At 39.3% G+C, this 27,223-nt stretch overlaps 1 protein-coding gene across 1 annotated transcript in view; it reads right to left on the bottom strand.

Moving 5' to 3' along the window:
- Positions 1-22,616, bottom strand: part of LOC132399902 (translocating chain-associated membrane protein 1-like) — a 123,416-nt gene extending 100,800 nt beyond the window's left edge. Inside the window, exon 1 of the mRNA XM_059980801.1 lies at positions 22,328-22,616. Within this exon, the coding sequence (XP_059836784.1) occupies positions 22,328-22,447 (120 nt within the window). The 5' untranslated portion in view covers positions 22,448-22,616. The remainder of the gene's footprint in view (positions 1-22,327) is intronic.
- Between the last annotated feature and the right edge of the window lie 4,607 nt (positions 22,617-27,223).

Genomic DNA, 27,223 nt, shown 5'->3' with positions numbered 1-27,223 from the left:
TTTGGTTAGCTAAAACAGGTACTAATGTAGGTCTTTCGAAACAGCGAGCTGTCGTAAAGTGAACGTTCGAAAAACGGGGGCCACCTGTAATCCTAGTCACAGAACCAGGCACAATGAGCAAGAGCACTGCAATGCAGAAAAGACCAGTGGTACATTATTGAATGAAACCAACTCGCAACAAACAGGAGGAAGTGTGAATCAAGCAGCACAAGACCATGAGATAAAGAAGCGGAATTAGGCCATACGGTCCATCAAGTCCACTTTGCCATTTCATTATTGATCCAATTCTCCTCTCAGCCCCAATCTCCTGCCTTCTCCCTGTATCCCTTCATGTTCTGACCAATCAAGAATCTATCAACAACTACCTTAAATACACATAAAGACAGCCTTCACAGCTGCCTGTGGCAAAGAATTCCACAGATTCACCACTCTTGTAGAAACATCCTTTCTACATCTACTCTATCAAGGTTTTTACCATTCGATAGGTTCAGTTTGGTCGCCCCTCATTCTTCTAAATTCCAATGAAGAGACAAGCTATGACAAGCTGCTTAATCCTGGAATCATTTTTGTAGAACTCCTTTGAAGCCTCTCCAGTTTCAGCAGATTATTTCTAAGAGGCCCACATACTCCACCTGAGACTTCACCAGTGATCTGAGTTTTAACATTACTTCTCTGCTTTTATATTCTATTCCTCTTGAAATGAATGCTAACATCAGATTTTTCTTACTTGCCACTGATTCAAACCTTTAGGGAGTTCTACATAAGGACTCTCAAATCCCTTCTTGCCTCAGATTTTTTGGATTTTCTCTCCATTTAGAAAATAGTCAACCCTTTCATTTCTTCTACCAAAGTGCATGACCAAGCACTTCCAGACACTATTCCATCTGCCACTTCTTTGTCCATTCTCTTAATCTGTTGAAGTTCTTCTGTAGCCTCCCCATTTGCTCAAAAGTACATGCCCTCTTTGTATCATCTGCAAACTTTGCAACAAAGCCAATTTCATAATCCAAAATCATTGACATATAATGTAAAAAGAGTCAGTACCAACACAGACACTTATAGAAGAACACTAGTCACCAGCAGCCAACCGGAAAAAGCTCTCCCTTTACTCCTATTTTTTGCCTCCTGCCAATCAGCCATTGCTTTATCCATGTTAGAATCTCTCCTATAATACCATGGGCTCGTAGCTTGTTCAGCAGCCTCATGTGTGACATCTTGTCAAGGCCTTCTGAAAATCCATGTACACAACATCAAGTGATTCTTCTTTGTCTATCCTGATTGCTATTTCTTCAAAGAATTCCATCAGATTGGTCAGGCAAGATTATTCCTTAGGGAAACTGTGCTGACTATGGCCTCTCTCCCTTCTTGAAGAGTGGAATGACATCTGCAATTTTCCAGTCTCCTAGAACCATTCTAGAATCTAGTAATTCTTTAAAGATCATCACTAATGCCTCTACGATCTCTTCAGCCACCTTTCAGAACCCTGGTGTGTACAGCATCTAGGCCAGGTGACTCATCTACCTTTTCAGTTTCCCCAAGAACCTTCCCTCTAGTAATGGTAATTTCACTTTATTCACACCTAACACCTGGGGCTTCCACCATACTGCTAGCGTCTTCCATAGTGAAGACTGATGCAAAATACTTATTCGGCTCATCCGCCATTTCCTTGTCCCCCATTATTACCTGTTCAGGATAGTTTTCCAGCGGTCCGATATCCACTCTCACCTCTTTTACACTTTATGTATCTGAAGAAACTTTTGGGATCTTTTTAATATTACTAGCAAACTTATTTTCATATTCCACATTTACCTTAATGACTTTTTAGTTGCCTTTTGCTGGTATTTAAAAGTTGCCCAATCCCCTTGAGCAATTATATGCAGAATTGAAAGGGCTAAAACCTAACGGACTTATTTGCAGCTTGGGTAATAATGTTGCACGATAACCAATCTGCTAACTGTGAGAATAATGTAAGAACAAAAGAGTGTCTGTTGCTTGAGAAAGCTCCTCTGTGTACCCTTATCTGAGTATGTATGTGATAACAAATGTTTAACAAGCGGCCCCAGTCAGTACTTGGGCTCACTTGGTAGCCGACTTTCCAGCAGGGACTCTGTTTTGTCAACTGAGCAATGCAAGCTTGCTAATAAACAGTATGTACTTGTAAGTAAACTGTGTTTGACAATTATTCCCCGAGTCCGAACCTAAAGTCCTCTGGTAGAGAGTTATTTTGATACCCTAACTTCCCATTATTATTTGCTCTATTATATGCCCTTTCTTTGGCTTTGATCTCCCTTGATAGCCATGGTTGTGTCATCTTGCCTTAGGAATACTACTTCCTCTCCTGTGTCTACCAAACTGCTTCCAGAAATTTCAGCCATTGTTGCTCTGCCAACATCCTTGCCAGTGTTCACTTTCAATCAGTTCTGGCTAACTCCTCTCTTATGCGTCAATAGTTCCCTTTACTCCACTGTAATACTGATATATCTGACTTTAGCTTCTCCTTCTCATATTTCAGGGTGAACCTGATCATATTATGATCACTTGCCCCTAAGGATTCTTTTACCTTAAGGTGCCTAATCAATTCCAAATCACTGCACAACACCCAAACCAGAACAGCTGATATCCCTAATGGGCTCAACCATGAGCTACTCCAAAAAGCCATCTCATATGCATTCCAGAAATTCACCCTCTTGGAATCCAGCATCAACCTGATTTTCCCAAACTACCTCCATATTGAAATCCCCCATGACTATATTGCAACATTGCCTTTTTGGTATGTATTACCTAGCCCCAGCTGTAGCTTTAAGACCACATCCTTTCTTCTCTTTGGGGTGTCTGCATATAACTCCCATTGGCATTATTTTCACCACTGCAGTTACTTAGCTCCATGCACAACGATTCAACACCTTCCAATACTATGTCACCTCTTTCTGATTATTTAATTTTATTGTATTTTACTTAAATTAAAAGAGCTATGCCACCCCCTCTGCCTTTCTGCCTATCCTTTTCATACAGTGTGTATCTTAGGAAATTAATCTCCCCAGTTATAATCTTCTAGCAGCCATGATTCACTGAAGCTTACAACATCATACTTACCAATCTGTAACTGTGCTACAAATTCATCTGCCTTATTCATATACTGTGCACTTTCAAGTACAACACCTTTAGTCCTGCATTCAACAAATTCGATTTTGTCTGCCTTTTAAGCTGCAACTCATCCTGTTGACTAAAATTTTGCCCTATCATCTAACAGGAAGGAGCTTAAGAATGAAATTAGGAGAGCCAGAAGGGGACATGAGAAGGCCTTGGCAGACAAGATTAAGGAAAACCCCAAGGCATTCTACAAATATGTGATTAACACAAGGATAAGACGTGAGAGAATAGGACCAATCAATCAAGTGTGACAGTGGAAAAGTGTGTATGGAACCGGAGGAGATGACAGAGGTACTTAATGAATACTTTGTTTCAGTATTTACTACAGAAAATGATCTTGGCAATTGTAGGGATGAGTTGCGGTGGACTGAAATGCTTGAGCATGTAGATATTAAAGAAGAGGATGTGCTGGAGGTTTTGTAAAGTATTAAGTTGGATAAGTTGCCAGGACTGGATGAGATGCACCCCAGGCTACTGTGGGAAGCGAGGGATGAGATTGCTGAGCCTCCAGCAATGATCTTTGTATCATCAATGAGGACGGGAGAGGTTCAAGGATTGGAAGGTTACAGATGTATTCAAGAAAGGGAGTAGAGATAGCCCAGGAAATTATAGGCCAGTGAGTCTTACTTCAGTGGTTGGTAAGTTGATGGAAAAGACCCTGAGAGGCAGGATTTATAAACATTTGGAGAGGCATAATATGATTAAGAACAGTCAGCATGGCTTTGTCAAAGGCAGGTCGTGCCTTACAAGCCTGATTGAATTTTCTGAGGATGTGACGAAACACATTGATAAAGGTAGAGCCGTAGATGTAGTGTATATGGATTTCAGCAAGGCATTTGATAAGGTACCCCATGCAAGGCTTATTGAGAAAGTAAGGAGGCATGGGATCCAAGGGGACCTTGCTTTGTGGATCCAGAACTGACTTGCCCACAGAAAGCAGAGAGTGGTTGTAGATGGGTCATAGTCTGCATGGAGGCCGGTGACCAGTGAGGTGCCTCAAAGATCTGTTCTAGGACCCCTACTCTTCGTGATTTTTATAAATGACCTGGATGAGGAAGTGAAGGGATGAGTTAGTAAATTTGCTGATGACACAAAGGTTGGGAGTGTTGTGGATAGTGTGGAGGGCTGTCAGAGGTTACAGCTGGACATTGATAGGATGCAAAACTGGGCTGAGAAGTTGCAGATGCAGTTCAACCCTGAAAAGTGTGAGGTGGTTCATTTTGGTAGGTCAAATATGATGGCAGAATATAGCATTAATGGCAAGACTCTTGGCAGTGTAGAGGATCAGAGGGATCTTGGGGTCTGAGTCCACGGGACATTCAAAGCTGCTATGCAGGTTGATTCTGTGGTTAAGAAGGCATACAGTGCATTGGCTTTCATCAATCGTGGGATTGAGTTTAAGAACCGAGAGGTAATGTTGCAGCTATAGACCCCACTTGGAGTACTGTGCTAAATTCTGGTCGCCTCACTACAGGAAGGATGTGGAAACCATAGAAAGGAAGCAGAGGAGATTTACAAGGATGTTGCCTGGATTGGGGAGCATGTCTTATGAGTGAACTTGGCCTTTTCTTCTTGGAGTGACAAAGGATGAGAGGTGACCTGACAGAGGTGTACAAGATAATGATCATGTGGATAGTCAGAGGCTTTTTACCCCAGGGCTGACACGGCTAGCACAAGAGGGCATAGTTTTAAGGTGCTTGGAAGCAGGTACAGAGGAGATGTCAGGGATATGTTGTTGTTGTTTTACGCAGAGTGGTGAGTGTGTGGAATGGGCTGGCAGAGGACAGAGGCGGCGGTGTGGCAGAGGCGGAAACGACAGGGTCTTTTAAGAGACTCTTGGATGAATACATGGAGCTTAGAAAAAAATCGAGGGCGAAGGGTAAGCCTAGGTAGTTCTAAGGTAAGGACATGTTCAGCACAGCTTCATGGACTAATGGGCATGTATTGTTCTGTAGGTTTTCAATGTTTCTATCATCAGCCTCTGCTTGCCAGGAGTCTCACTACACATTGTAAACAAACTACCTCATCTTCAGCACTATTACTCTGGTTCCCATTACCCTGCCAAATTAGTTTCAACCCACTCAAACAACTCTAGCTAAAGGGAAAGGAATTGTCAATGTTTTGATCAACCCTCAGGACAGAGAGGAAAGATAGCCAATATAAGCAACAGGAGGACTAGGGAGACATGGTCAGTAAATGAAACAGGCACAAATGGATGGGAAGAGGGATGTGAATGTGGAAGGCTCGGAAAGAACTGCTAACAAACAGTGAAGGAAACACAAAAGTGGAATGATAAATATATTTGGTAATAAAGGCTGATTCTGGGTGTTAACTTCCTTCTACCGAAGTGCATGATCATACACTTCCCTACACTATATTCCATCTGCAACATCTTTGCCTATTCTTCCAATCTGTCCATGTCTTTCTGCAAACACCCCAATTCTTCAGCACTACCTCCCCCTCCATCTATCTTTGTATTGTCTGCAAATTTTACTTCAATTCCATAATCCAAATTATTGACATAGAGTTCAAAGAAGTGATCCAACACCATCCTTGTGGAACACCACTAGTCACTGCAGCCAACCACAAAAGGGCCCCTTTATTCCCACACTTTGTCTTCTACCAGTCAACCAATCTTCTATCCATGCTAGTATCTTTCCTTTAATACCATGGGCCCTTACCTTAAGCAGCCTCACACAAGGCACCTTGTCAAAGGCCTTCTGAAAATGCAAGTAAACAACATCCAACCTCACCCAACCCAACCTCAGTAGAAAATGAGCTTGTTTGCACTTCAGAATCAGAATTATCATCACCGGCATGTGATATGAAATTTGTTAACTTAGCAGCAACAATTCAATGCAATACATAATCTAGCAGAGAAAAAATAAATTAAAAAAAAACATAATAAACAAGTAAATCAATTACGTATATTGAATAGATTTTTTAAAAGATGTGCAAAAACAGAAATACTGTATATTAAAATAAGTGAGGTAGTGTTCAAAGCTTCAATGTCCATTTAGGAATCGGATGGCAGAGGGGAAGAAGCTGTTCCTGAATCACTAAGTGTGTGCCTTCAGGCTTCTATATCTCCTACCTGATGGTAACAGTGAGAAAAGGACATGCCCTGGGTGCTGGACGTCCTTAATAATGGACGCTCCCTTTCTGAGACACCGCTCCGTAAAGATGTCCTGGGTACTTTGTAGGCTAGTGCCCAAGATGGAGCTGACTAAATTTACAACCTTCTGCAGCTTCTTTTGGTCCCCTCCATACCAGACAATGATGCAGTCTGTCAGAATGCTCTCCACAGTACAACTATAGAAGTTTTTGAGTGTATTTGTTGACATGCCAAATCTCTTCAAACTCCTAATAAAGTATAGCCGCTGTCTTGCCTTCTTTATGACTACATCAGTATGTTGGGACCATGTTAAATCCTCAGAGATCCTGACGCCCAGGAACTTGGAGATGCTCACTCTCTCCACTTCTGATCCCTCTATGAGGATTGGTATGTGTTCCTTCATCTTACCCTTCCTGAAGTCCACAATCAGCTCTTTCATCTTACTGACATTGAGTGCCAGGTTGTTGCTGCAGCACCATTCCACTAGTTGGCATATCTCACTCCTTTACGCCCTCTTGTCACCACCTGAGATTCTAACAATAATGGTTGTACCATCAGCAAATTTATAGATGGTACTTGAGTTATGCCTAGCCACACAGTCATGAGCATACACGGAGTAGAGCAGTGGGCTAAGCTCACACCCGAGGTGCACCACTGTTGATCATCAGCAAGGAGAATATGTTATCACCAATCCACACAAACTGTCTTCCGATTAGGAAGTTAAGGATCCAACTGCAGAGGGAGCTACAGAGGCCCAGGTTCTGTAACTTCTCAATCAAGATTGTGGGAGTGATGGTATTAAATACTGAGCTATAGTCGATGAACAGCATCGTGATGTAGGTGTTTGTGTTGTCTAGGTGGTCTAAAGTCGTGTGGAGAGTCATTGAGATTGATCTGGCATTGACCTATTGTGGCAATAGGCAAACTACTCTGTCTATACCACTCAATTTTATATATTATCAAATTTGCCCTCATTCTTCTATCCCCAAGATGTAGATGCACGCTTTCTTAGTAGCCTAGAGACATGGGTAAGGTAGCTTGTATATTGAGGGAGGGGGTGCTGGGGAATAGAGATGAAAGGGTACTTTCACTGCCCATTTAGTTAGAACCCTTTTAGACTTTTTCCCTGGGACAGATTTTTGTTCAGGAAGAACCCCCCCCCCCCCCCCAAATAAAAAAGTGTATATGTATCAGGAATTGTTAGACACTGGAGAACCATGGAAAAGTGAAAACAGCCTTCATAAAAATGAGATTCAGTCTTTAAAAGAAAAAACATGTTCATGTGCAACTTATAAACAGTAATCGACCAGGGAAGATTGCCTGTAAAGATGGCAGGCTACCGGTTCATTGCAGGAGATCACATAACTTTTGGAAACTGATAAAATAATCTGCTCTAAGCAACACCTGTACAGGAATCCCTTCAGGACCCCTGCTTGCTGTGCTGCATAGACAGACCTTTTACATTCACAATTCGAATCTCTAAGTGGCTTATTCAAAATCACATCTAGCTAGTCAGAGAGAAAAATAAACTTTGTTAAAAGGAAATCTCCCACTTATTTTTTTTAAGCTATGCCACAGAATTTTTCAAAGCATAAATCTATTGTTAAGAGCAGCATAAACCAATGGAATTTTCTCAAAGGTGTACTGGAGTATCGTATTAGATTACTTGCAGTATGTTAGCCCACAATACAGGCTAGAACACTGCTGTCTAAGCCAAAATAATAGCAATATTTATTTGTGGGTTTGCTTTAGTTTAACTTTTACAGTCATCTTTGAAGTTCCTTTTTTGAAAATGAGGATTATTGCTTGGAAGGGGAAAGCAGAGAAAAAAAAACAGAAACTAGGAATCAAAGGAAAAGGATATCAAGAATCTGAAAAGGGTATAAAACGTCAAGAAATACAATCAGATGTTTGGTTGCAATTATTTTCCACATTGTTTTAAATAGAGAGCACATATTCATAAAATTGAGGATGACAGCTGCTGAATCCTGCTTCTCCAGATTCAGTTACATACTGACTCAGTTATGACTGTTTATTTCAAATGTGACAGAAGATATGCAAATATATTGACAGAAATCACACAGCTAAACAGAAATTTTTTCTCTATTTTAAAATCAAGTACAATATTCGGTTCTCTCCATAACAAAACTGGATATCTGGACATGAATCAAAAGATAATAATATAAGAAATAAGACCAGGTAAAGCTAATAAACCAAGGTTTAGACATCAAGCTTAAGCTTAGTTTACAGTCTATTATTTGCAAATAATAAGTCTATTTTTATATTTATAGAATTTAAGTATCAATTATTTTTTATTGCCAGTGCATTAGCTATGAGGTTACTGACCATAATTTCATACTAATGGACACATTCCTATTACGTTCTATTCTTGTCAGGGTATACATTACACATAGCAAGGAATAAGGTCAGGGATGTAATCAAATCTTGAGTCTTGTTTAGTACTTACAGGCTACACAGGCCAATTTAAGATAACCCAAATATAGAGCATGACTTAAGGCTATTTTGTTGCCTAGTTGCAAGAGATATGTGAATGATTTGATTCAATTAAGTAAATAAGAGTTAGCTGGAAACAATTTAAAACAAGATACCTCATCAGACTGAAGTATAGAATCAAAAAATAAGTGGCTTAGCGCACTGAAGGGGTTACATCTAGTTTAGAAAATAAACAGTGGAAGATAAAGGGCATTTTATTCTTTCCTTCTGGGAGGATACAAGGGAAAGAAGGTATCTTCTCTTTTATTATCCATTTTTAGAACACGGGCAACACAAATAAACCTAGTATTTGCTGCACATCCAGTTGCCCTTAAAGTAATGCTGAACTGTCATTTTGAACTACTGTCTTCCTGGTGATGGTATTTTTCCAGAGCTGTTGAGTTGGACGGTTCTAGGAATGAAACCCAGTAACAACAAAAAGGCTACATGTTCAAATCTGTAAAAACATTGAGAGCTATCTACATGTTGTACAAATCAAGCACTGGCTGCACCATGTGCTTGATGGAGGCAGTTGAACGTTCAGCAGATGCTGTTGGTGTACTGCAGAACAGGAAAGGAGTGGTTAGGATGGTGTATGAGCCAATCAAACCAGATGGTTTGCCCTTGGCTGGTTTAAAGCAAGTCGTGCATTGTTGACGATTCACTCTAACTAGGCAAGTGGAAAAATGCCAACACACTCCTAATGTTTCCTGTAAATATTGGAAATGCTTTGGGAAAGCTGTACACCATGTCACAGCTTCTAACCTCTACGTGGCTGGCTGGTTCACTTAATGTTCTCAGTAATGTTGACCACTTTTACAATATAGACAGCAAGGAACAGCAATGATGATATCTACATTACAATAATGCAACAATGGGCACAAAATAAGTCCATCTTTACAATGAAAGCTACTATCAATGGGTGATCCAAGTTGTCCTATTCCATTGTGCCTAAATTATGGAAAACAACTTACAAGTACAGCAATGACTCCATCAAAATTGAAAAGACACTCAACTACGAATTACAGCCATATGACATGTAAAAGTGCTGATTATTTTAAATGGCTATTGGAATCTCAAAACAAACAATAAAGACTTTGTTAAAAGTCACAGTAAAACGACTCAGGAAGTTAGTTATTTAGTAGCAGAACTTATTACCCAGAAAAGAAAAAGTCACACAGTTATTGAGAACCCAATGATGCCAGCATGTAAATTTATAGAGGGTAAAATGCTAGGACACGATGCAGTATGAGAAATTGAAAAGGTTTCACACTAAGTCGATGAACTAATGGAAGATCAAATGATGCTGAAGAGGTTTTGTAAGATAAACTGAAAAACAACAGCTTCTCTATCCAGGTTGACAAGTCAACAGATTTCACCAATAAAATGTAGCATTTGTAAGATTTGTAAATGATGGTGAAATTCAAGAAAACTTTCTGATGCAAAGAGCTGCCTGAAACAAGCAAAGGCCAAGATATATTTAATTTTTTGTCTTTATATCTGGAAACAAAAAGTCTATCTTGGAGAATTTGTGTTGGTATTTGTACTGATGGTGCTCCATCAATGGTTGGCTCCATGAGAGGCTCTGTACAACACACTGCTTTAACATTGTTAATAAAATTTCAATGTTGGAAATAGCAATAATTAAATCTTTACTTAAATCTACTCAGCCTACCTTTAGAAAAATTAAATCTTATTTTAAGCTTAAGCCAGTTCTATAAGTCAAGTCACTTTTATTGTCATTTCGACCATTACTGCTGGTACAGCACATAGTAAAAATGAGAACGATTTTCAGGACCATGGTGTTACATGACACAGTACAAAAACTAGACTGAACTACGTAGCCCTTGTGAGTGCAACGGGACGGTAGTCATTTAGGCAGGACTCTGAAGGCTTCTTTGGCACGGGGACAATGGTGGCGGCCTTGAAGCACATTGGAACAGTGGCGCTACTCAGGGAAATGTTAAAGATGTCAGTGAGAACATCTGCTAACTGGTCTGCACATCCTCTGAGCACTCTACCAGGAATGTTGTCTGGTCCAGCAGCCTTCCGTGGGTTGACCCTGCACAGGGTTCTTCTCACATCAGCCACGGTGAGACAGAGCACCTGGTCATTTGTAGAAGGGGTGGACTTCCTCGCCGCCACGTCATTTTCCACCTCAAAACAGGCATAGAAGTTATTCAGCGCATCTGGGAGGGAGGTATCACCCACACAGTTAGGTGGTGATGTCCTGAAATTGGTGATGTCCTGGATGCCCTTCCACATGTGCTGCGTATCGCCACTGTCCTAGTAGTGGCTGTGGATTCGCTGGGCGTGTGCACGCTTTGCCCCTCTGATGGCCCAGGATAGTTTGGCCCTTGCTGTTAGGGCTGCCTTGTCACCTGCTCTGAAGGCGGAGTCATTCTCTACTCAAAAGAGCATTGACAATTATTTTTGGACTATTTTATCTACAAGTTACTGATCACACTAAGGTACTATGAGTCGTAGATATAATTTTTTGTGCAGGGGGTCCTGAGATTTGAAAATTATTTCAAGCGTTCCTCCAGGATAAAGAAGTTGAGAAAAGCTGCTTTAATGAATAGGAAAGAAATCTGAGCCATGAACAATTTAGGGAACACATAAGGGGTGAGGTGACACTTCAGAATCAGATTTATTACCACCAGCGTGTGTCGTGAAATTTATTAATGCAGCAGTAGCACATTGCACATATAGAAAGAAAAAATAAATAAATCAATTACACTAACTATATACGTGCACATTAAATAGCTAAATTAAAAATAATGATAAAATAGAAAACAAAACATTTAGGAATTGTATGGTAGAGGGGAAGAAGCTGTTCCAGAATTGATGAGTGTGTGCCTTCAGGCTTCTGTACCTCCTTTCTGACGATAACAAGACAGCATGTTCTTTCTGAGGCACTGCTCCTTGAAGATGTCTTAGATGCTACAGAGGCTAGTACCCAAGATACTGACTAATTTTACAATCTTGTATAGGTTCTTTCAGTCTTGTGCAGTAGCCGCACACCCCACCCCGCCCCCCGCATACCAGATACTGATGCAGTCTGTCAGAATGCTCTCCATGGTATATCTATAGAAGTTTTTGAAAGTACTGTATTTGTTGACATACCAAATCTCCTCAAACTCCTAATGAAGTATAGTCACTGTCTTGCCTTCTTTATAACTGCATCAATATGTTGGGACCAGGTTAGGTCCTCAGAGATCTTGACACCCAGGAACTTGAAACTGCTCACTCTCTCCACTTCTGATCCCTCTACAGGGATTGGTATGTGTTCCTTCCTCTTACCCTTCCTGAAGTCCACAATCAGCTCTTTTATCTTACTGGTGTTGAGTGCAAGGTTTTTGCTGTGACACCACTCCACAAGTTGGCATATCTCGCTCCTGTACAGCCTCTCATCTCCATCTGAGATTCTACCAACAATGGTTGCATCATCAGCAAACTTATAGAACTATACCTAGCCACGCAGTCATGGCTTTAGAGAGAGAGTAGAGCACACATACCTCTTAAGAGTCAAAAGTTACTCAGAGTTCTGGTGTAATTACAAGAGAGTTTCCAATTACAGATTGAAACTATAACCCAGCACTCTTCGGACCTGATGGTGTTGTACCACAAAAATTGCCCCACCCCACCACAATCATCTTCCACCAAGATGACTATTGGTCTTAAATATGGATACTCACTTGGTCACACAAGGATTCTAACAAGTATCAGTAACCAAACTAAAATTGCAAAAGATGCACTGATATGTTAATTAGCCACAGGTTAGGACAGATCTTTGTTAAGGTTAGATCTTAAGAGTAATTAGAGTAGATCTGTACTACAATTTAAAGCATGCCAGACTGCAAAATGCTAATTTGAGCTTCAACCTTCTGTAAGAGTGGAACAGCAAGAAAAGCATGCATAGAGTCTGCTTCCCATTTTGATTCATACAACACAATTTCTGAGAAAAATTCTCCTTTAATATAATCAAGAATATACTACTTAGCAACAGCAGACCAGAGGTGAGAAATGGTAAAAATAACTAGTGAAATAACTAGAAACATTTAACAATATTGTAGGTAATATACAAGATCCTGTAAGCAACATGTACACAATCACTACACATATGAAGGGAACAACTTTTATCTACTTGCAAGAGGGGAGCAGTAACATTAATTCTGTATAATCCAAAATACATCTTTAATCTTCCAAACATCATTCCACATTCTCTCAGTGATAATATGCAATGTTTGTGATTGATTTGAAAATGACTTCTGGTCTCAGTTAGCCAGCACAGAAAAATAACATAACTCATTTTTAAGAACAAAAGCTTGTCCACTCATAAGCTTGTCTCCTCTCATAAGGAGAGACAATACTTAGGTATGAAAAAGTGTTCCATTTTATCAGTAATTTGGGTAATTGCTCATCACTTACAAATGAAAGTGACCAGCTGAAAACCAAAATCCCATCTAAATGTTCAAAAGTGGATATGATACAAATTTTAATTATTCTGTTTTTTTTATCAATGCGTATAATGAAATGCACAGATTCATTGCTCAAAACAATTAATATCTTAAGACTATTGGTCTTACTTCAATCTGTCCTTCACCAACCAAAATAAATTTTCCTATATTTGCAGGAATGCCTCTTAGTTCTCAAGCTCACATTAATACAAACATCCAAATCAAGACAGTGAAATTTGGCAGACTTTCATTTAAGCCAACCATCCTCAACTAAAACAAAAGTATAAGAAGTCTATTTGGAGGGTATTTCTTTTTTGTAAATCATTTTGCAAGAAGTTAAATGAAAATACAAGTTCAAGTTTGCAAAATAATGTAATCCATTGCATCCCACTTTTTTAAAAAAGTGGATTAAATCTGCAATATTCTAAATCTTTATATTGAAATAATGGGTTTACAACTATTTTCTATGTAGTTACACAGATACCTGACTGGAATGCAAAACAAACTTCATAAGACCGGAAAATATTTTCCTGTTCTGGAAAAAGTATCAAAAATCATCAAACCCAAGGAGGGTTAGACAGGAATCTCAAATATAATATATTTTATAGATGAAACTGCAAAGTAGATTAATCATCAAAAGAATTGAAATTTAGAGACTGTTAATTATTCCTACATTATGAAGTTAAGCTATTACTGATTTACACATGTTGACAATCTCCTATTTTTGGTAACCTCAATGAAGCATTTTTCATTGTTTTATATCATATGTTGTGGCAGACAAAACAATGATAAGCCATCAAGAAACAACCAGCACCAATTTGTAAATAGCTCAGAAGGAAGTGTAAAGGAAGAAGAAATTGAAATACTTAAGATGGGACAAGTAATAAGACAATATTAATATTTTGTATTCAGGGAGAAACAATGAGCAAAACTATCAGCAATTAACATGATTCACAACTTTTAAACTAAGATGCATACATCAGGATGCTCTTCCACTACAGCTTTGTATTCAATATTATCATCCCTTCTAAACTCAATGTTTTAAAACTCTGGCCTCAATATCTCCTTGTGCAATTGAATCCTCAATTTCCTCACTTGCAGACCCATCAGTTATAGCTCCACAATCTCTATCAGCACAGGTGCACCACAAGGCTGTGTGCTTAGCTCTTACTCTACTCGCTTTATACTTATGACTGTGAGGCTAAGCCAGGGGTGGGCAAACTTTTTGACTTGTGGGCCACAAAGGGTTCTAAAATTTGACAGGGGGGCCGGACCAGGAGCAGATGGATGGAGTGTTTTGGTAATACACCTCATAAGAGAAAATAAGATTTCATGGGATATGTAGAAAACATGTGCTTTAATTTCAATTGAAAATGAACAAATGCATTACAACAAAATATCTGTCTTTGAAGTCCCATGGTATTTAGCTATTTATTGAAATGACTTTTAAAACACTGAAAATTAAATGAATAAAATACAGCTTTTTTAATAGTAACAGTTATTATTTTAAAGCACTGAAAATTCTGTTATCCTTCAAGATATTATCATCATCACTCTCCTCCTGACTGTCTTTATTTCAAAAACGGTAGGAGATGCAGGTCTATTTGTCCTGCTCCTTCTTTTTCAATTGTGCCAAAACTCAACAACGACCAGCACAAAGACAGAACAGTGACAGCGTGGCAGTATGCGGAGCGCATTATTTGATCTGGAGCGCATTTTTTATTTTGAGAACGTACGTGCACCTGCGCACTACTCATGTCCATCACTTAACAGAAATGACATGTAACATGTAAGGCTTATTGAAAAAAATATTTTCAAATGCATTTTTTTTTACATAACACAACGAAGAAACTTATTTTTAATTTCAGTGGGAACAGTGTTGTTGGTTTCCCTTTTTAGCCAGCGCATCAAAGTCTGGATTTAGTTTTGTTGTGGCGATTCTCAGGATGGATCTGAGGTGTTGGTCAGTTAACTTGGATCTGTGGCTGGCTTTGTTGATGTTCATGACGCTGAACGCCTGTTCACACAAATAGGTCGAGCCGGACAAACAGTAAAGCGCAAATGTGGAGTAATACGCTGCACCTCAACAAAGGTCAATGTATATAGAGTACGTCATCTATTGGGAAAACGCCAAAATTGCAGGAAAAAAAACGTTAACAAGGTTTATTAATATAATTTCATCAAGTTCTGCGGGCCGGATTAAAAAGCTTAACGGGCCGCATATGGCCCGCGGGCTGTAGTTTGCCCCTGCCTGGGCTAAGCACTGATTTAATGCCATGCTTAGTTTGCCGATGACACTGCTGTCGTTGGACGAATCAGAGATGGTGATAAATCAGCATTTAGGAGGGAGTCTGAAAATCTAGCTGAGTGGTGGCACAACAACCTCTCACCCAATTTCAATAAGACCAAAGAGCTGATTATTGGCTTCAGGAGGAAGATCCATGAGCCAGTCCTCATCCAGGGATCAGAGGCAGAAAGGGTCAGGAACTTTAAATTCCTTGGTGTTATCATTTCAAAGGCCCTGTCTTCAGTCCAGGACATAAATGCCATTATGAAGAAAGTACCGCAGCACCTCTACTTCCTTAGTTTATGAAGATTTGATATAACATCCAAAACTTTAACAAACTTCTATAGATGTGTGGTGCAGAGTATCATGGTTGCATCACAGCCTGGTATGGAACCATCAATGCTCTTGAACAGTAAAGCCTACAAAGAGTAGTGGATACTACCCAGTCCATACAGGCAAAGCCCTCCTAATCATTGAACACTGTCACAGAAAAGCAGCATCCATCAACAGCCCCCACCATCCAGGCCATGCTCTCTTCTTGCTGTTCCCATCAGGAAGAAAGTACAGAAGCCTTAGGTCCCACACCACCAGCTTACCCCTCAACCATCAGGATCTTAAACCAGAAGGATAACTTCACTTAACCCATCACTGAACCGCTCCCACAACCTTTGGACTCACTTTCAAGAACTCTTCATCTCAGGATCTCGATGTTATTTAATTATCTTTTGTATTTGCAAAGCTTGCCGTCTTGCACATTAGCTGTTTGTTCGACCTGCTGGATGCAGTCTTTCATTGATTCTATTGTGTTTCTTGGATTTGCTGTGTATGCCAGCAAGAAAATGAATCTCAAGTTTGTATATGGTAACATACACATACCTTAATAAGACTTCCATTGAACTACTATAATATCACCTTGTTATAATGTTTTAAATTTACAATGTTTACTTCACTCAATATTCGATACATTTCAGCGTCACTAACATTTCAAATCTTAAACTGCTAATATTTCATAGCTCATTTTTACCCTTGAACATAGGTAGCATTGTGCTTGGTACCATATGGGCAAAGACTGAAAATTGGTTGGCTTATAGGAAACATTTAGAACAGGGACTGGCAACCTTTTTGCCTCTGTGGTCCGGATCGCGTATTATTGAGTGGATGGTGGGCCAGATAAATGCCTTAAAAAACATGAAATATGGGAATTATCCATTTAAATACATCTAGTTATGTTTTGCCTCAAATTAATGAATAATTCATGCTAGAAAATCATTTGTGCTTAAGGTTGCCTACCCCTGATTTAGAATAAATGAGCCCTTTTCAGGACAGCAGGCAGCAGCTTGTAGGGTGTTGTGGCAATCAGTGCTTGGACCTCAACAATTCATGATAGATAAATGACTTGGCTGAGGAAGCAGAATGCATCATTTCAAAGTCTTTCAATGACACTAAACTGGGTGGGATTGTCAAAAATGAGGAGGAGGATTCAAAGCAGTTTCAAGGCAACTTTGCAAGATTGGGTAAGTGGCAGAAATATGGCATGTGCAAAAAAGTATAAATGCAAAATTATCTATTTCTTAAGGAAAGACAAAGGCAGAATTTTATTCAATTGGTGCTAAATTGGATAAATATAATGAAACTTTGGGCTCTCTGTACACAAGTTATAACTGCCAGAAACTCTAATGAATATGTTACAGAAAAACTATGCTTGCTATAGGAGATCAGAGCCTTCTCCACAACCAAACCAATTCCCAACTCTGGATGCTGAAAATGTGAGATATTTAAAGAGACAAATAAATTTCTAAACACATGTATCAAGAGGGCCTGGGGAGCATGGTACTGAAATCAATATTCAGCAACAATCAAGTTAAATGGTAAGCAAGGGATAAGTAAGGGATCTCATGGAATATATTGCACTTGCAGCTGCAATAACATTTAACAATATAAATGAAAGTTTATCACATTATCCAAGAGTGAAAATATTCACCAATGGTATCTTTTGGCTCCAGCAAATATCACTCATGGGCTACAGTGGTGCTAGAAAATTTATGAACCCTTTAGAATTTTCTGTTTCTGCACATATGACCTAAAATATGATCAGATCTTAATGCAAGCCCTAAAACTAGATAGAGAACCCAATTAAATAAACACAGAAAACATTATACTTGTTCATTTGTTTATTGAGAAAAATGATCCAATATTACAAATATTTGTTGGAAAAAGTAAGCGAACCTCTAGAGTTATCACACAAAATGCTGGAGGAACTCAGCAGGCCGGGCAGAATCTATGGAAAAGAGTACTTTCAACCTTTTGGGTTGAAACCCTTCGGCAGGACTCCCAAAACCTCAATTGTACTTTTTTTCTATAGATGCTGCCAGGCCTGCTGAGTTCCTCCAGCATTTTGTGTGTGGACTGATCAACAATGGTGTGCAGGGCAGGATTGCAGAGAGAAAACCACTACTCTCCAAGAAAAACACTGCTGCCCATCTAAAGTTTGCTAAAGACCACATTAGGCTATTGTGGCTATTAGGCTATCAGAAGGCTATTAGGAGAATGTTCTGTGGATGGACAAGATCAAAATAGAACTTTTTGGCTTAAATGAGAAGTGTTATGTTTAGTGAAAGGCAAACACTACATTACAGCACAAGAACTTCATCCCATCTGTGAAACATGGTGATGGCAGTGTCATAGTCTGCTGTGTTGCCTCAGGACCAGGGTGACTTACCATCATTGATGGAACTATGAATACTGAATTATACCAGCAAATTCTACAGCAAAATGTCAACTGTCTGTCTGTGAACTGAAGCTCAAGAGAAAGTGGGTCATGCAACAACTACCCTAAACACATAAGACAGTCTACCAAAGTATGGTGAAAGCAGAAGAAATTCCATGTTTTGGAATGGCTGAGTCAAAGTCCTGACCTTAATCCTATAGAAATGTTGTGGAAGGACCTGAAGAATGCAATTCATGCAGGGAAGCCCACAAACATCCAGAGTTGGAGGAGTTTTGTAAGGGAAAATGGCCTAAAATTCCTCTAAGCTTATGTGCAGGATTGATCAACAGTTACCAGAAACATTTAGTTGAAGTCATTACTGTACAAGGGGGTCATATTAGTTACTGAAAGCAAAGGTTCACATACTTTTCCAACAAATACATGGAATATTGGATAATTTTTCTCAATAAATAAATGAACAAGCATAATGTTTGTGTTATTTGATTGGGTTCCCTTTATCTAGCTTTAGGATTTATGTGAAGATCTGATCCTACTTTAGGTCATATTTATTCAGAAATAGAGAAAATTCTACAAGGTTCACAAACTTTCTAGTACCCCTTTAAATTACAGTGACCATCTTTGCAACTTCAGCACCATCTTCCAAATTCCACTACAGTTGATACAAGAAACATTCAAGTTCCCTTCCAATATAATAATTATTGCCAATCCTTCATCACTAATTTTACATCGCAACAATGTAGAGACTGCCCATCAAACTGCTCAAAGAGCATATTCACTATCACACAAAGATGCTCATGAGTTCCAAAACATTAAAGGAAGATTTGCAAAAGAGAATATTTAATTTATTTTTTTCATTTATTTAGAGATACAATGTGGAATAGGCCCTTCGAGCTGCATTGTTCAGCAACCCCCAATTTAGCCCTAGTCTAATCACAGGACAATTTACAATGACCAATTAACTTACTAACCAGTAAGTATTTTGACAATGGGAGCAAACCAGAACACCTGGAGAAGACCCACACATTACCAGGGAGAACATACAAAATTTCTTAGAGGACGCCAGGATTAAACTCAGAACTCCAACACCCCAAGTTGAAAGTGTTGTCCTAACCGTTATGCTACCACGGCACCCATAATTGGAATATATTCCAACAATAGCAGAAATGCTTATATCCTGAGAGTGAATTCAAGAAAGGTAGTCCAAGTCATTTTCCCTGACATCCAGTACCTTTCAATCTCACAATGCTGATTTGACATATGCAAATGTCAAACCAGTTTGCAGTCAGAATGGATAATGAGCAGAAGTCAGGAAACGTGAAGCTAATACTTTAAAAAATTATGGAATGTTTAATTCGTAAAACAGAGTGACCATCAACATATTTAATTATTCAATAAATTGAAAATGGGCTTTGATTTCTTCAGTCACTGTAACAATTGACAATCTTTTCAATGCATTTGCAATATCCAAAAATTAGTATTGATAAATGATACCTCTGTTTTATCAATAAAAATCTTGTTGCAACTTTCTTCCCAAACTTTTCAGCTCTCCTACTAATATACAAACAAATTTGATTACCTCAATATCTAGTAAGCTGGTTTAATGACATTGCTCAGAGCAGTTAACACAGAAACTAACTTTCATTTTTATGTGGAAACTTTACTTCAAGTACTTAACAGCCAACAAATTACTTTGGTATATTGTTTAGCAAGGTAAACACAGCAGCTAAAACATACACAACAAAATTCTAAAGTTAACAATGAAATGTATAACCTACCAATTTGTCTTGGTGCTGTTGGCCTGCAGATGTTGAATTAATGGCCAGAATATCAGGAATATTCACTTTTTTTGTTGGAAAAGCATTTTGCATTTTCACCAGATTTATCTAAACATGCAGGCAAGACCTCAATTAATGACTCAACAAGAGGCACACAACACTTCCGACAATGCAGAACTCTTGATCACAATTCCAATTTGTTAGCCTACTTTTATGTTTAATTCCTAAAAAGAAAGGATTCAGAATCATGATAATCTAATTCAAAAATAAGTCTATTACTCAGGCAAACTATTATTTAGTCTGCTACTGCTATAATCCATAATCAAGTGTCAAACAGGGATTAAGTACAAGCACCTTATAAATTCATGCTGTTTTTAAATTGTAAAACAGTGAACAGATTTAAGCTTTAAATGCATCATGAAAATTTTTTAATAATAATTAACAATTTTAATATAGATTACTCATCTTCTGTAATGTCCCAAAAGTTACTTAGTCAAATCAAAACCTACTGGCTTTGGTCAGTTCCATAGTTCATGGCAAATCAAAAAAAAACTTGTAGCATTGCTCAGTACTGCACAGGGTATCTGCCATAGCAGGCTGTGATAAACAGATCTCTGGTAAACAGAGGAAAATAACTGTCTAACAGGAGGCATCATCGCTTCCCTGGCTATAGGGAAATTTTGTAAATGTGAAATAAGTGGACTTCCCTCAATCTAGTAACCAGGCAGTTCAGTAAACACTGGAATCACTGGGGCTAGCCTGGCCTCACTCTAGATATAGTCTTTATCTTATTTATTCTTCCCCAACTTATCCAAAATTTAGAATTCTCAATTCTGATGATTTCATCACAATTTCCGTTCATCTTTCCTCAAATGCTATTTTTATTATTACTATAGATTAACTTCTCACCTTAGTGAATTTCAGGTTTGCACTTCACTTTTCCTTTACACACACACACAACCCAAATGCAAGATTTCTGATAAATGTATTTCTCAACGTCCAAAGCTGCATACAAATTCCATAATATTACCTTCATTATTTTCAATTTTCTAATTGGGAAAAGTTATTGGGATGCTCCATAACATCCAAGATTTGACATAAATGCAAATGGTTGAGATTGTGAGAGAAAATAGGACATTAAAATGGTACAAAGTCTCAGCCCGAAATGTCAACTGTACTTCTCCCTATAGATGCTGCCTGGCCTGCTGCGTTCCACCAGCATTTTGTGTGTGTTGCTTGAATTTCCAGCATCTGCAGATTTCCTCATGTTTGCAAAGTCATCTTCACATCACCTTTGCTACTTCTGCAGTGACTGAACACCTACAATTGCTACATCAGATCTTCAAAAATCACCTGTCAATTTTTACTTCAGAAATATTTTAAAAACTAAATACCAAAATCCTCAAAAAACTTAGAAATAACAACAGTACAAAAGCGCACAATGATGGGTCAGTCACTTCATCTAAATGACTGATAGTGTAAAATACCATGTTAAATAATAAATCAGAATTTGATGAATGTGTTACATAATCAGTTCAAAATATACAAATGCCTAAAGACTTTTTAAAAAGATAACATCACTAACATGTAAGTGTGATGCTTGATAAGGAAGTGACATTCTACTCTTGATGGCACAGCAATTCGTTATGAAAACTATGATAAAAAGAAACTTTCAGACCACAGATTCATATGACATTTGCAGGAACCTCTCCAAATTCAGACTCCACGAGAATTCACAACTATCTGCATGACGAGAATCATAATCCTTCCTGAACAAGTGGACAAACTATATTATCTTTATAACTTAATGTTAACTCGAAAACAACTATTGTAAAAGACAACAAAGCATTCTTTCAAACTCCACCACCACAGCAGGATTTTGTTCTGGAAGTGTACAAGCTATCGAAATGAAGAAAATCTGTACTCTTTCAACGAGATTTTAAATTACATTGATAAGTATTAAAAACAACCAACCAAAAGCAGAGACTCCTTGTCCCAGTAAGCAGCTCTGAGAAGCACGAGTTAGCAACAAACTGCTCCGCCTGTAACTCATCAATATATTAAAGTTTGGGGGTTAAAGTCAACATTAGTTGGCAAACGAACAGTGTACAATTCCCTGCAAATCACCAAATATAGCACATCTTACGAGTCTGCACACCTGGCCTATATGATTTCAGGGCACCACCGTTCCCTATACATTTCCCGCAGTCTGCCCGAGGAATGGGGGGCGGGGGGCTTCACTGGAGTGGAGAGAGGAAAGGGGGCGGTTTCTGGTCGAGAATGGGCCTCTGCCAGAGTGTCTTTTTTTTATTATTTTACCTCGAACATCAGCCCCAGCAGAATCACCATTGCGACGCACGACACGATGTCCGCATGGTTTTGGATCACGAACTCATGACTGAAGACGGCCGGGTTTTTGCTTTTCTTCCTCAGACCCATGATAGCTGAAAAGTAAACTACTTTTTTTAACCCTAGCGTGAACAATATAAATGTGTATATATATATATATATAGATTAAATCCCCTCAGCTCCTTGACGTTATGGAAGCCACGTCTTCGTTACCCGACTACCACAACTACACAGCACTGACGCCGCCTGGCTGACAGTACCACCGACCATTCCCGACGCCAACGCCCTTTGATCGACAGCAAAGCCAGCCAATCACCGAAAGGATAGCGCCTCCCACCAACGGTCTTTTCGATCTGCAAATTGTTTACTTACTGACAGCATGGACAGCCACTCACCATGACCGCTCTCTTCCTATTGCTTACGCAGACAACCAATCATAAACGTGAAAGAAAGGAGGGCGGGGAACGGATCAACCACCTGTTCCTTGTTTTGCGCATGTTCAAATGGCTTCTCGGTGGATCGTTAGGCGAAGCATCAACTGTCAAGTCGTTAGCTGCGGCAGTGAGTCTTACATTGTAGATATATTAGGTAATTACAACAAATATCAAAAAATGTGATGATGAGACTGTTAACAATTACTTTTGTCCATATTGTGTTTAATTCAGTTTAAATAAATCAACTGGAATTAAATACATTCACATTTCACTTAAGTTTATCCAGTTTTTTTACAAATTTCTGTATTCAATTGGTTCTGTTACCATAAACTCCTGGACCTTGTCAGTTTGTCATATGTGCAAGCAGCAAAGGAAATACAAAAGGATTAATTTTGACCTTTATCTGTATTCCCTATCCAAATATATAACTGTTACCAACACAAGAACTTGAGAAATACGAACGGAAGTGTCCTGCCTTTCATCAAGATCATGGCTAATTTACTAACCCAACAATTTCTTTTCCACACCATTGCAATATCCCCTGATACCACTAATTGTCACAACGCTGCCATTCTTTTTGAATGAAGTCTGTGACTGAGCTTTCACGCATCTCCAATTCAGAGAAAAAAAATTGTGAACAATCACGATCCTCTGTTTGGGGGGGGGGGCGGAATGGCATGAATCACAAGTGGCCAAACCTCTCAATTTTTATCACTATTTTCAGGGTGTTCTATTATTAATATAGATCGAGCATTTTCCCTACCACTGCCTACAGGTTAAATAGATCAATAGTTCACGATAGAGGCTAACAGCTCAACATTTTGCTGCTTACTTTTTAACTTGCATTTGCTACCCTCTACTCCACAAAAACAATAGCAGAAGCTATAGAAATTTTGAAGGTGAGAATGACAGGAGTCTCCATCAGGAGCGTCATCTCTTTCAAAGCTCTGTAATGTAGATTACTGGCTCTTGGGTTTATCAGATTTTAATCTCACTCAACTCTCGAGCAATTGCTTAACCTAGTAATTATTTTAGTTACTTATTCTGACTGGACCCTTGGATCTCTGTTATTTTTCGCAATTTTTTATTATGTCTTCCGCAAATGCCCATACAAAGTAGTTGTTTAATTCCTCTGCCATCATTAATATTGCCATCGTCAATATCACTTCATCTAACTTTGCCCTTAAGGAACTCACAATTGCCTTCACTAAACGTTTCGTTTTTATATACCTACATTTTTACAGTAAATGCCAAAGACCTCAGTAGTGTTGACGTGTAGAGGAGGGGACCTTCACAATTCCCTGAAAATGGGTGGTGATGAAGGTTCAACATGCTTACCTTCAATGCCTTAGCCAGGGCATTGAATATCAATTTGGGATGTCATGTTGCAATGGTACAAAACAGTGATCAGGATGTATTTAGCATGTTACATACAGTTCTGGTTACTACAGTATAGGAAGGATCTGGTAGAAATAGTGCAGAGGAGATTCAACAGGATATTGCCTAGAATGGAGGGATTTCAAAGTTCAAGGTACATTTATAATTAAAGCATTTATAGATTATACACTGGCTGGTGATGCAGTGACATCAGCGCCGGACTCCGGACCAAAGGTTTCCGAGATTGAATCCAGTCGAGCCACTCACGGACATGCTTTCCATCCGTGCTGGGTTGAGTGTCAAGCTTGCAACTCGACCTCATAAAAAAACCACTGCGCTGTGAGAAGGACATGGGGAATCACTCACAGAATCTTTCCTCCAAGACAACAACTTGAAAAAAATTAAGTAGTTGCCGAGGCTCTGGCAGAGTATGGCACACACAAAAAAAAATTATACAGCCTTGAGATTTGTCTGCTTAAAGGCAGCCACAAAACAAGAAACCCAAAAGAACCCAATTTTTAAAAAAGACCAACACCCAAAGCACAGAGAGAGGAATCATGCAAACAATAAAGCAAGCAACAGCATTCAGAACAAAATTGAAGCCCAGAGCAGGCCAAGATCCTGAGACTCATCACACAATGAGCAAATCGCCATGAAGCTAGTCACTAATCCCAGAGCAGGGAGAGGAGGCACAGCCTCAGGGCGGAGGAGAGCAGAGTAAGTGTCACAGAGCAGAACTGGCCTCAACCCTCACCTGTGACCCTGAAAAGCTGCCTTTTCAGTCTATCTGGCCTGGCATTTAAATTGCCCAAATACTGGCTTGTTGGCCCCACTGCAGTGATATGCTCCGGGCCTGGACCCCACATTCCGGCCCATGCTTGACCTTTCCAAATTGGACCGGCTCCCGGTTTAGGTGGACAGGCTCCAAAACAACTCTGTTCCACTCTTTCTCCAACTCTTTCTCTGACTCTGTCTCACAGCCGCACACCTTGACCCTTGGATTAGCCTTGTCTTCGCTTGCCTTTTCATTGTTTGCGGTGATCTGAGAGATTAAGTATTTCACACACTGAATGATGATTATTTGCAGCCAGAAGACAGAGTACAAGCAGATACAATTGCAATGTTTAAAGGGCACTTGGGCAGGTGCTTGGATAGAACAAGGAACAAGAAAAACAGCACAGAAACAGCCCCTTGGCTGCTCCCGCTATGTCTAATTTTATAAAGATCAACAATCCCTATGATCCCCATGTGCCCTTGTTAAAACGTTCATCTAATTTGCTGATCTATGTTGTGCCTAATATTACAACTATTATTTGGCGGTGTATAAGTTATTTGTAGAAATGTAACCTCCCATCTTGTAAAATATGATTTCCTGTTTGTCATGCTGAGGCACTTTAGTCTATTCTGAAAAACTGTCTTTCACATTGCAAATAGAAGCCGTTCTAAATACTTAAAATTGAAGTGTTCAGTCATTATCTATAAATTCGTAACAATCTAACAACCATTGCTTTCTTTAAAATGAAAATAAAAAATTTCACAGTATTAATCATTTTACAGTTTTTAGTAATTGATTTTTCTTGTGTTTCTTAGTGATCCCTTTAATCTGACTATGAGTAAAGTACTGACAGTTTCATTTTCTTGTAAATAAGAATACAGGAAATAAAAGCAGGAGTGGGCCAATTGGAAATTCATTCCTTTTCCACCATTCCAGAGAAATCATGCTGAATTTTTTACCTCAGCACCACTGTCAAACTCCCATGTAACTGCCCACAATAACTGAGATTCCATAACCAAAGATTCACTGCAGTGTGGCAGGAGAAATTTCTTCTCCATTCTGAATAACCAAGCATTTATTTTGGTTCTAGATGCATGGGCTGGGTGAATATCATCTTTGCAATTTTTGGTTTGAAGAATTTGCTTGTGTCAATGAGATACTTCTAAACTCTAGAGATTACAGGCTAGTCAGTTTTATCTCCTAACCACAAAGTACACTGCAGATGCTGTGGTCAAAGCAACACGTACAACATGCTGAAGGGACTCAGCAGGTCGGGTAACATCCATGGAAATGAGCAGTCAACATTTCAGGCCAACCAGCCTTCTCCTTCCCACCCTCCCCCCACCGTCTTTATCGGGCCCCTGCCCCCTCCCTCTTCAGTCCTGACGAAGGGTCTCGGCCCGAAGCGTTGACTGCTCATTTCCACGGATGCTGCCTGACCTGCCGAGTTCCTCCAGCGTATTGTACGTGTTGCTTTGACCACAGCATCTGCAGTGTACTTTGTGCTTATGATTCGTTGCCCCGCTACAAAGTCTCTTTGAGGAATGTTTTCCCTGAAAAAGTTTAAATCTTCCCTTTGACGGGAGTTCAGTGAGACCCTTTCTCACTGCTCACCCTCTGTGATCTCTGCCTCTCTCCGACTCTTCGATCATGTCCTGACCCAGACATGGTACCACAGCCTTCTTCACCTTTCCTGCCTATCCCCTCCCTGCTTCCCCTCCCCCACCCCTTGATCTTTCCTCTTATTTCCTGCTGAATTCCTCCAGCGTGTTGTACGTGTTGTTTTATCTCCTCATAGGTCAATTCACCCTTGACAGGAACCAAGGTCCATGGTCTTGGTACAGGTCAATGGGAGTAGTAGATGGGGCAAAGGCCCTGGTTCTGTGCTGTAGTTTTCTATGACTCTATTACTCTAAATCTGGTAAACTCCTGCATCCCTTTTATAGCAATTATACCCTTCTATAAAAAGGGAGAACAGACCTATAAATAACATTCTGAGTTCCTTCTCACCAAGGCCCATGTAATTGCAGTAAAGTCTTTTTACTCGTGCATTTAAAACCTCTTGCAAAGAAGGCCAATATATTGTTTACATTCCTAATTGCATATTTTGTGTGCATGGTAACTTTCAGTGATTTCTGTACAAGGGCTATCAGGTACTTCCAAATATCAGCAATTTTCAATTTCTCACCTACCACTCATGTGAGCAGTTATCTTTGGAGCAAATTATACATTTCAAGGCATAATGAAAAAGTTTGTTTCTCTTAAGTAGTGCAAGACATA

This window comes from Hypanus sabinus, chromosome 9, assembly GCF_030144855.1.
Source record: "Hypanus sabinus isolate sHypSab1 chromosome 9, sHypSab1.hap1, whole genome shotgun sequence".
Classification (NCBI taxonomy): Eukaryota; Metazoa; Chordata; class Chondrichthyes; order Myliobatiformes; family Dasyatidae; genus Hypanus; species Hypanus sabinus.
Note: the sequence above shows the minus strand (reverse complement) of the source record. Positions and strands in the feature narration are given on the sequence as shown.